A 12,023-nucleotide genomic window follows, 5' to 3' on the forward strand; every position below is an offset into this window, starting at 1 on the left:
GGTCAGGACAGCCCTTAAGAGTGACTGAGCCTGCTCAGCAGCAAGAGATTGTCGGTGAAAGATGTGAGGAAGCTGAGATGCAGGAGCCTGGGAGAGGGCTCAGTGGGAAGGGGCCTACCTACAGGCAGGGCACTGGAAAGGAGGATCGCTGAGTCTCACTAGCCCCCAGAGTGAGGACCACCTGTAGAGCCAGGAAAGAAGTCAACCCAGCAGAAGGCCTGAAGGCAGCCACCTACCTAATTCTGCTTGCAGGACTGAGAATGGGTGAGTTATCCTACACCCCCTGGGCCAGATAAGGGGAAATGAGCACTCTGGTGGGAAACCTGATTATCTCCTTACCCGGGACTGTTTAATTTAAGGTGGTAGGCACTGGATTCCCTCAGGCAGCTGGATAAGAAGAGGATTATATGTGGTCTGGTGTGGTACACCAGGAGATGCTGGAGAGCTCTCTTAGAAGAGTTTGAGCTGTGTAAAGACTTGTACATAGCTGCCAAGCAGTTTGTCCTTGGTTTGCTGTTCCATTGGGCATCCTATATACCCCTTACCCCATCCAAGTTTATCACCCCTTAATAAAACAATAAGACCAAGCTCGAGGACTGTTTGTTGACTCTGAATGCAAGTCTATGGAAAATGCCTATTGCCTGGCTGTGCAGGATTATAGGGGTACCCAAATTTTCAGCAACTCCTACGGGGGTAGTGCTACATGAAAATGCCATTGCAAATTGCACAGAAGACTTGGGGAACATCGTTTATTAGTGTCTTATGAATCATAGAATTCTAGATTCGCTCTGACAGAGGAGCTGGCTACAATATTTGAGGAAATACTTCTCAGATTTTCGTTTTTTTAAAGTCAAGAATCAAACATTCATTTCCTTTACTTGGAGAACTTGTCTTTTATTTTCTTGCCCAAATCGCTGAAGAAGGTCCTGTTGAAACAGAAAATACACCAATGATTCATTATTTAAAAAATCCGCATGTGTAACCTTGATCATCTGTTGTGACCCTTTCCACAATTAAAAATGCCTATTACCATTTGGGATTCACATATACAAAAAAAGATTGCTCACACCACGATAAACAATTATAAAACACCAAATTAATTTTTTTTTTCCGAAACATTGGTCTGTGTATAATATTTGCAATGTACTGCGTATGGGCGGCCCATGCAGGCAAAATGACATACCAGAATAGAATATAGGAAAAAGAATCAAAGAGATCTGTTAGTAAAAAGCAGCGCAATAATGTGAGGCACATATTTGACCCCTTTATTGCCCTAGATGTTAACCCCTGCTCAGCATGTCTCTAACCAACCAATGATGTGAGCAGACAGTAGTGTCTCTTTATAGGTCGCCATCAGGGGCGGACTGACCATTTTCGAAACTCAGGCACTGCCCGAGGGCCCGGGGTCAGTAGGGGGCCCCATGAGATGCCCCTAGTACCTTTTTCATAGGCTTTTTTGAGTTGGGCCAAGGACACAGGAGCCCCATGATCCCCTATTGCCCGGGGGCCCCATGAGTTGTCAGTCTGCCCCTGGTCGCCATAGTTCATATTGGGCAATGGTTTCCATAAAAACAGACAAAGGAAAGGGTTTGATACCTGGTCTTGGTGCCAAATTCACTGTCACGAACAGTTTCATAAGCATTCTTGACGTGTTCCTGAGCTTTATTTACAACACCTTTGACTGATGATACAATGGAATCCACCTTATCTTTCACTGGTGACTCTTCTGCTTCAGCAGAGCTGGGCCCTGAAATGTAATAAGTAATAATGAACAAGCAATATTGAAGAGTCCCTTTAAAATAAAGAGCTATGATATAAAAATACTGCTGAAGGCCGACTCCAATCAAAACTTTCTGTTATGTAGTCAGATTTCTTGTTTGGAATAAAAGATGAAACCTGGCCGTTTGCTAAGGACAAATACTGTACTTCACTTCTTTTTTTTTTTTACTAACTTTCAAAAATTTGAAGATTGGAGATAAAAAAAAAAATAACAACAGTCTATTGGAAAAATGCCCCCTCACAATTGTGGTCAGAATGTCACCATTACAGAAAGCTAAACAGATCAATTATGTCATGCAATTGTCTTTGCCTAGTGGTGTTGACCTTGGAACTATGCAGACACCATGAAATGGAGAGTCAGTTAACCAAAGCTCAAGGAACCCCTAGCAACATTTATATTAGATGAACCCTAGAATTCCATGGATCTCACTGGACCCTGTATTCACTATATCTGGTCTCCCAGGACCCTGCATTCACTATATCTGATCTCCCCGGACCCTGCATTCATTATATCCGGTCTCTCCAGGACCCTGCATTCACTATATCTGGTCACCCCAGACCCTGCATTCACTATATCCGTTCTCCCCAGGACCCTGCATTCACTATATCTGGTCTCCCCAGACCCTGCATTCATTATATCCGTTCTCCCCGGATCCTGCATTCACTATATCTGGTCTCCCCGGACCCTGCCTTCACTAGATCCGTCTCCCCGGACCCTGCATTCACTATATCCGGTCTCCCCGGACCCTGCATTCACTATATCCGGGCTCCCCGGACCCTGCATTCACTATATCCGATCTCCCCGGACCCTGCATTCACTATATCCGGTCTCCCCGGACCCTGCATTCACTATATCCGATCTCCCCGGACCCTGCATTCACTATATCCAGTCTCCCCAGAACCCTGCATTCACTATATCTGGTCACCCCAGACCCTGCATTCACTATATCCGTTCTCCCCAGGACCCTGCATTCACTATATCTGGTCACCCCAGACCCTGCCTTCACTATATCTGATCTCCCCGGACCCTGCATTCACTATACCTGGTCACCCCGGACCCTGCATTCACTATATCCGGTCTCCCCAGGACCCTGCATTCACTATATCTGGTCACCCCAGACCCTGCATTCACTATATCCGTTCTCCCCAGGACCCTGCATTCACTATATCTGGTCTCCCCGGACCCTGCCTTCACTATATTCGTCTCCCCGGACCCTGCATTCACTATATCCGGTCTCCCCGGACCCTACATTCACTATATCCGGTCTCCCCGGACCCTACATTCACTATATCCGGTCTCCCCGGACCCTGCATTCACTATATCTGGTCTCCCCGGACCCTGCATTCACTATATCCGTTCTCCCCAGGACCCTGCATTCACTATATCTGGTCTCCCCGGACCCTGCCTTCACTATATTTGTCTCCCCGGACCCTGCATTCACTATATCCGGTCTCCCCGGACCCTGCATTCACTATATCTGATTTCCCCGGACCTCGCATTCACTATATCTGGTCTCCAGGACCCTGCATTCACTATATCTGGTCTCCCACAGCACACAGAACATGGAAATGCAATTATTTTAGTAAATATAAACTGCTAAATACCTTTTCTCATCAGCAGTATATAGCAGTCTTGTGACTTTTATCAGTGTACAGCAGAGCACTGGTTAAAGCTTGTAGGAGGAGTTTTCATTCTCCCCTGATTGTCCTATGAGACTGCAGGACCCTCTGTCTGGACAGTGTGACTGGCCTTGTGCTGATCACATGCACCCTCCCAAGAAAAAAAAAGCTCTCTAGCAATACACACCAAGCTGAGCATGTATAGCTCTGTTCTATCGGAAGATGGATTGGGGAAGTAGAAGAAGGGGAGGATCAGAGAAAACAGGATCAAACAGCCTTTTTACAAAATGTGGAGTATTAATCCCTTAATTTCCACAGTGAGTATAAGAAGCATGCTTTACTTCATATACAGACTGATTTTACTGTTGTGGGTTTTGTAGCAATTTAAACATCTTACAATTGCAATTAAATGACCTGAAAGGCTCCATTTTGTACGTTATACTTATTAGATTAAAGTGATATCAAAAGGCTAATTTTTAAAAATAATAACAAACATATCATACTTACCTACTCTGTGTAATGGTTCTGCACAGAGCAGCTCTGACCCTCCTCTTCTCGGGATTCCCCACCGGTGCTCCTGGCCCCTCCCACCTGCCAGGTGCCCCCACAGCATGCAGCTTGTTGCTATGGGGGCACCCAAGCAGGCCCACTCCAGAGCCACTGCTTTGTGTGTTCACTAACACACAGATGCGGGTTGGCTCCACTCCCCGCTCTCACCTAGCTCACTGGGTCCTGCAGCCTCATAGGACAATCAGGGGAGAATGGAAACTCACTCCAGAGCCACTGCTCTGTGTGTCCACTCACACACAGATGCGGGTTGGCTCCACTCCCCGCTCTCACCTGGCTCACTGGCTGTGATTGACAGTATCGGGAGCCAATGGTTGCCTCAGCCAATAAGGAGGCATAGAACAGGGACAGCTGAGGCTCTCATGCACATCGCTAGATTGAGATGGGGCTTGTGTAGGTATTGGGGGGGGGGGGCCTTTACAAGCACTTTACATTTGTAATATGTCTTCCATAATGTAACTGTATCAGGTCAACTACAATAACTGGCATACCTGCTAACACAGAGAGAGCAATAATCACCACAGAGACTGCAAGGATTAGCTTCATCTTCACCACAGCTGGAGATCACACCTAGGAAAAAAGAATGCAGGGTCTTCATGCAATTACCGTACAAAACACAAACACAATTATAGTACAGTGAAACCATAAAGCTGATTTCTAGGCAGACATGAAGACCAGTCAACTGTAAGTGAAAATGAAACTCCAGCAGAGACATATATAGTCCACCCTACTGCCAGGGCTGTGCTGTGTGGCAGATCTGTGTAAATCTCAGGACTGAATGGACAGAAATGCAAATCCTTTGGCAGGTAAACCAACTTCTATATACAGGTGTACCTCGGTTTACGAATTGCGAAAATGCGTTCTCCGGGACTTTTCGTATTGCAAAAAATTTATAAACCAAAATGTGGTTTCCCGTAGGAATGCAATGAAAATCAATTAATCCGTTCCAGAGGTGAGAAAGAAGTAAAAACAAAGTCACTGTCACTATAGGTCTGTGCCGGTTTTTAAATGTAATTACCGGCTTTTTTTTCTTCTTCACTATAGCTCACAGAATCAGCTGTAACTTCCCCCCCAGCTAAAAGAAAGAAAGTTTCCTTTTAGTTCATTTCCATGAGTTAAAAGAAACAATGTTTCCTTTTAGTTTTTTTCCTGAGATAAAAGAAACAAAGTATCCTTTAGCTCCAGGGGAAAGTGACAGCTAATTCTGTGAGTTATAGTGAAGGAAAAAAAAGCAGGTAATTGCATATAAAAATTGGCACCAACATACACTTCGTATTGCGAAAACACATTGGTTCAAAACTCTTTTTAAAGTGCACCATGGTGACACTGTACTACTTGTGGGGGTGATGAATATTTTTTTTTTTACACTGATTGCTTTTACACCCATAAAGGTTTATTCTGTGACAATGCTAAACAAACCATTCCAACTAACTCTAGTTTATGGGGGTCTCCATGTTAGAGCATACTGTATATAGCAAAGGACAAATGCTTAACCACTTCCTGTCCGGACACTCCCCCCCCCCCCCCTTCCCCCCCAGGCCAATTTTCAGCTTTCAGAACTATCACACTTTGAATGACAATTGCACGGTGCTGCAACTTTGTACCCATATGAATTTTTTAGCATTTTTTGAGACAGATAAAGCTTTATTTTAGTGGTATTTATTCACCACTGGGGTTTTTATTTGTTTTTTGCTATGTAAATGAAAATTTCCAAAAAATTTTAAAAAAAAGTATTTTTCTTATAAAATTTTGCAAATAAATAATATTTCATCATAAATCTTTGCCAAAATTTATTCCGTTACCTTTTTAGTATAAAAAAACAACCCAAATTAGTTTATAACCAAAAATTATACTTTTTAAACATTTTTTTTTACATTTTTATTTTTTTTTGTTATTATTATTTTGTTTTTGTTTTTTTGTACATACTGTCACCCTAGCAGTACAGTGTCACCATGGTGATACTGTACTACTTGTGGGGGGTGATGAAGATTTTTTTTTTTTTACACTGATTCCTTTTACACCCATAAGGGCTGTAAAAGCAATCATTTCTCCTTCTCTCTGGCTGCATTCTTGCAGCCATTGAGAACTACTGTGTGAGCTGTGATTGGTCACAGCTTGTCACATGGTACAAGGCTGTTGTGAATAGCCTTGTACCATGTGATCTCTGTGATCATTCACAGATTTCACACGTAGTAAGCAATGATGTCAGAAGTGACATCTTGCTTACTACTCTGCATGTGAGGTCCCGTACGACGATCGGTGTTTCCCTGTGTCCAGAGGACACAGTGGGCACCGGATCACAGTGCTGCGTGCTCCCAGGGAGCGCGTACAAGCAGGGCACGTGGACATTTATAAATGGCCACCCGACCCTGCACTAACACTGTCCGGCCGTTTATATACAACGGCCAGATCAGGGGCGGACTGACAACTCATGGGGCCCCTGGGCAATAGGGGATCATGGGGCCCCTGTGTCCTTGCCCAAACTCAAAAAAGCCTATGAAAAAGGTACCAGGGGCATCTCATGGGGCCCCCTACTGACCCCGGGCCCTCGGGCAGTGCCTGAGTTTCCAAATGGTCAGTCCTCCCCTGGGCCGGATGGGAGGTAGTTAAGTCATCCATCATTTTAATAGTGAAACATTAATTTATGTTTCAGCTGTCAGTTGGGTTCCCCGCTGACAGCTGAACGTAAAAGAAATTGTTGGCATTGCCCGACAATTAAATTTTTTTTTTATGGAGTGGAGTTCCCCCCCAAATCCATACCAGACCCTTATCCGAGCATGCAGCCTGGCAGATTAGGAAAGAGGGGGGACGAGTGAGCGCCCCCCTCCTGAACCATACCAGGCCACATGCCCTCAACATGGGGGAGTGCTTTGGAGCAGGGGGGCTCCAACCCCCAAAGCGCCTTGTCACCATGTTGATGCAGTCAATCTGTCTCAGCCATTGAGGAGGGAGAGTCCCCATACAGCAGTGGTTCTCTCTCCTGTGGGTCGCGACCCCTTTGGGGGTCGAACAACCCTTTCACAGGGGTCGCCTAAGACCATCGGAAAACACATATTTCCGATGTGTAAAGAGCAGCTACTGTGTAGAAAGCAGCTGCTGTGTTGAAAGCAGGTACTCTGTTAAAAGCAGCTACTGTGTTGAAAGCAGCTACTGTGTTGAAAGCAGCTACTGTGTTGAAAGCAGCAGTATTGGAGGTAAAACGACACTCATGAATTATAATTACTGGGTAAATAATTTTATGGTTGGGGGTCACCACAACATGAGGAACTGTATTAAAGGGTCGCGGCATTAGGAAGGTTGAGTACCATTGCCATACATGCTATTGTGAACATTGCTGGATCAGAGGGGGCTCAGGTAAGGTTTGGGGGGGGGGACTGGGGGGACTCTGCACACAGAAGGTGTTTTAGTTAACAAACCTTGAGCCTTTAGAACCACTTTAATTCAGTAATTACCATATAACTTTTTATAAAACACGTGCGAATGTGATATAGTAAGACACAAATGGGTTAATTTACTAAAACTGGAGAGTGCAAAATCTGATGCAGCTCTACATAGAAACCAATCAGCTTCCAGATTTTATTGCCAAAGCTTATTTGAACAAGCTGAGATTAGTTACATAGTTACATAGTTAGTCTGGCTGAAAAAAGACAAAAGTCCATCCAGTTCAACCTTAAAAGAAAAAAGTTATAATCCTATACCCACAGTTGATCCAGAGGAAGGCAAAAAAACCCTGCAAACCATGATCCAATTTGCTCCTGCAGGGAAAAAATTCCTTACTGATTCCTCGAGAGACAGGGTGCAATCACAAGTGTTAGAGTCAACCCTAAAACCAGCCATAGATAGATCACATTTCTGCTGTTTTAGCAGGGATTGGCCGAAATTCGATCCATCTATGGGCAGGCTGATTGTACTGAAGTAAATCCATCGATCAGCCTGTCAGATCTTTTACATGTAATTACTACCGGTGGCTACAGACGCTAGCAGTGATCATTGTGTTCTGCTGGCAAGGAAGGCTGCCCACCAGCAGAACACAATAGTGCTGTGGGAGGCATTCCCCCATCAACACTGATTGTGTTGATGGGGGAAATCGAGCAATACAGAAAATTGTATCTATGGTGAGCTCCACCAAAAAGGGGAACTTCCACTTTAAGGACTGGTCCCCCACTCCCTGTTGAGGATTGGCACCTTTGGGGAGCGGTACCCGAAACTGACAGCTACCCACTGCCACTTCCGCTGCCGTCGCCTAGGCGATCGGAAGCAGAAGTTGTCCTCCCTCTCCGTAGTCTTCTGGCTACAAATCCCAGAAGACTATGAGCCATTCACAAAGCGCAGCACTTCTCGCGCATGCGCAATGGGCACCCGGCTGTGAAGCCGCAAGCTGTCACAGCCGGGTGCCCACGCTGAAGATGCTGGCGCCAGGAACAGCGGATGGCCAGTGAAAGGGTTTTGGGGAGGGGGCACCACGGGACCGAGGGACAGGCAAGGATCCATTTTTTAAAAGTCAGCAGCTACAGTTTTTGTAGCTGCTGACTTTAATTTTTTTTTAATTTTCACTGGAACTTCACTGTAAGTAGATTTAAACATGTCTGGGACAACTTAGATCTACATGCAGACAAAAAGTAGCAAAAATAAATACGAAAATTGTTTTGCACTCAATGGACCACTTGATCTATACAAAGTATATGAGATCAAAAATATTGTTCCAAATAATGGGATGGGACCAGTGGTGTATTTAGGTTTTGTGCTGCCCTAGGCAACACAAAAATCGTCTGCCCTCACGGACACCGACCAACTCAACCCCCTGTTCCCCCTACCATGGAGACAGCCTGACATTGACCAACAACACCCCTGCCCCCCACCCCTCAGGGCCTTCCACTACCCCCATTCCCAGCGATAGAGAGACACTCATCTTCACAGCTTCAGACATTCCCGGGAAAAAGAGCCAGGCTCTACATACACCATCAAGCACCCCACAGCTTGTCTCGGATCCCACCTGGTTCCCATGGTGCATGGATCCTTTCTTTCATCCCTTTTTCAGGGGAGAGGTGTTGCCCCCATGAAAAATGCCGCTCTAGGCAAGTGCCTTGTTTGCCTTGTGGTAAATATGCCCCTGGATGGGACAAGGTGTTCGATCGATCATGTATGGCTACAGGCATGGAATTATCCCTCTATACCAGCCTTTCCGAACCTTGGAAACCCAGAGGAAACCTCACATCTAATGATTTGGAATTGCAGGCAGAATAACCGTGACCCCCAAATCACATGGCAATTGCAGCACCTAATGCGCTTTTGGGTGTCATTATCCTGTAAGGATGAATTGATGTGAATTGTTGTGCGACCATTGAGGCAAACCACGACTTTAAAAATTGTGAGAAGCTTGTCGCCCCCAAAAAGAGCAGGAGCCTCTTTTTTGGGGCGACAAACAAAATTGCATGTGGGGGTTCCTGCGATTAGTTGCAAGAGGCAGCCCCATTGAAAGCAATGGAAGGCTGCCAGCTCCCGCAGCTGATGGTGTCCATTTTCCTGAAATTACTCATGCAGCAATCACATGCAAGCGATCGGTCCTGGGCGCAGACTGCCTTACCGTAGGTTCCGTAGGTTCACACCTAAGCATTTTCTGCTGTGTTTTGCATTTCTTAGAAACACACTAGAGTCCATTTAACATGATTTCCTATGGGACACGTTCGCATCTCTGCGTTTTCACCCAGGGTGGTTCTTGGAAAGGGTCAGGGACTTTTGTGAACGCAAAAAGTTCATTTTTGGTTCTATAGACTTCAATGGAAATGCTGCAGAAAAGCATGTATTGCGTACTTGATGCATTTTTGCCACGTTTTTGATGCATTTTAAATCTGCCTAGCAAAAATCTGGCAAAACACAAAAAACGTAAGTGCAAAAAACTCAATGCAAAACGCACTGCGGAAACAAATCAAACGCAAACTGCATAGGTGAGAACAGGGGCAGACTGACCATTTGGAAACTTGGGCACTGCCCGAGGGCCCGGGGTCAGTAGGGGGCCCCATGAGATGCCCCTGGTACCTTTTTCATAGGCTTTTTTGAGTTTGGGCAAAGACACAGGGGCCCCATGATCCCCTATTGCCCGCGGGCCCCATGAGTTGTCAGTCTGCCCCTGCTTGGTACCTTTTTCATAGGCTTTTTTGAGTTTGGGCAAAGACACAGGGGTCCCATGATCCCCTATTGCCCGCGGGCCCCATGAGTTGTCAGTCTGCCCCTGCTTGGTACCTTTTTCATAGGCTTTTTTGAGTTTGGGCAAGGACACAGGGGCCCCATGATCCCCTATTGCCCGCGGGCCCCATGAGTTGTCAATCTGCCCCTGCTTGGTACCTTTTTCATAGGCTTTTTTGAGTTTGGGCAAGGACACAGGGGCCCCATGATCCCCTATTGCCCAGGGGCCCCATGAGTTGTCAGTCTGCCCCTGCTTGGTACCTTTTTCATAGGCTTTTTTGAGTTTGGGCAAGGACACAGGGGCCCCATGATCCCCTATTCCCCTAGCCTTTGCACCTGTTCACATCAAGCCCGACTTTGAAATCGTATGACTTACAGTGAAGTCGAACGATTTCAAAGTCGGGGGACATGCCAATTTCAGGTGTGATTTACAAGACATCTGATACAGATGTCTATGCAAATCGCACCAAAAGTATTGCATCAGTGGCGTCCCGATGCAGGAGTGGGGGAGGGGTGCGTGCCGCACCAGGTGACACCGACCGCACGGGGTGACACCGGACCACTCCACGGAAAGGAAAGTTGTAAAGCAAGCCAACGATGCCCGCAGGATGAAGTGGAACGATTTCAAAGTCGGGGGACATGCCGATTTCAGGTGCGATTTACAAGACATACAAGATACAGATGTCTATGCGAATTGCACCAAAAGTATTGCGTATTGAATATTTTATTTTTTCTTTGTGTTTTTTTGGATCACTAGTATTAACACTGATAATCATTTTATATTATTAAAAAATATATATATATATATAGCACGATTGGATATATTTTAGTTCACTTCAGTAATTATTTGGAGCGCGACACACACTTCAAAGATATGCTGGTAGGTTAATTGGCTCCTGTCTAAATTGTCCCTAGTATGTGTATGTATGAATGTGAGTTAGGGACCTTAGATTGTACGCCCCTTGAGGGTTAGGGACCTTAGATTGTACACCCCTTGAGGGTTAGGGACTGATGTGAATGCACAATATATATGTAAAGCGCTGCATAAATTAATGGTGCTATATAAGTACCTGAAATAATAATAATATGTGAACGGGGCCTTCAGTAATTTTTAAGAGTTACCAAAAATATTTTAAAAAAATAGATTTTTTTTAAAAAACAAGGTGGGCCAGATCACTTGATCATTTTCTGCCTTCATTCTTCTGCGCTTTTATGTTTAATGTCATATATCATATGGCATTTGATAAAAAAAATAAAATAACATAGCATAATATACACAGAAAAATATATATAAACTGAATGGTTTTGCCATCAATGTAATATATCCATTAACATAACATAGTATAGAATATTATGTGAATCTAATGTGCATCAGAAAAAAAAAGTGCATTATAAAAAAATAATGCACATAAAAAAAAGACATAAAACAATGTAATATCAAGCAAAACAAAATGTTGCATAATATACAAATACGATAATGATTATAAAATGATTCCTAGAATTTAGATCAAAGGCAATACAAACTTCCTCCATAGTGAACCTTGTCCTGTTTACAGATAGGAAATAAATTCAGAACACTCACCTGACAAGAGACAAATAGCTTCTGATCCTGTGATTACAGACACACATCCTCTTATGTGCCCATGCTCCTCCCCATTGCATGCCCCCCTCTTCACATTTACCAGAAGAGTCCCTACCCTCTCCTCCCCTTGAAGGATGTAGAATACAATCTGTCATTAGCAAACAAAGCCTTTGATTATTTGCTGTGAAAATCCCGATAGAAAAGTAGATTAAAGAGACCAAAACTTAGTTTATAAGTAACAATGACCTTTCTAGGAGTTCAATGAAACGTTGCAGTTCAAAGGTGGAATTTA

General features: G+C 44.6%; 1 protein-coding gene across 1 annotated transcript; it reads right to left on the bottom strand.

Annotated features, from left to right (window-relative positions):
- Nucleotides 1-735: 735 nt before the first annotated feature.
- Nucleotides 736-11,779, bottom strand: APOC1 (apolipoprotein C1). Its single transcript, XM_089655200.1, has 4 exons — nucleotides 11,732-11,779; nucleotides 4,458-4,536; nucleotides 1,597-1,747; nucleotides 736-926 (listed from the first exon to the last, which is right to left on the bottom strand). The coding sequence occupies exons 2-4, from the start codon at nucleotides 4,510-4,512 to the stop codon at nucleotides 875-877; spliced, it is 258 nt and encodes an 85-aa protein (XP_089511326.1). The 5' UTR covers nucleotides 4,513-4,536; nucleotides 11,732-11,779; the 3' UTR covers nucleotides 736-874.
- Between the last annotated feature and the right edge of the window lie 244 nt (nucleotides 11,780-12,023).

This window comes from Staurois parvus, unplaced genomic scaffold (assembly GCF_062004578.1).
Source record: "Staurois parvus isolate SC_StPar_1 unplaced genomic scaffold, SC_StPar_1.0 ptg000827l, whole genome shotgun sequence".
Lineage (NCBI taxonomy): Eukaryota > Metazoa > Chordata > Amphibia > Anura > Ranidae > Staurois > Staurois parvus.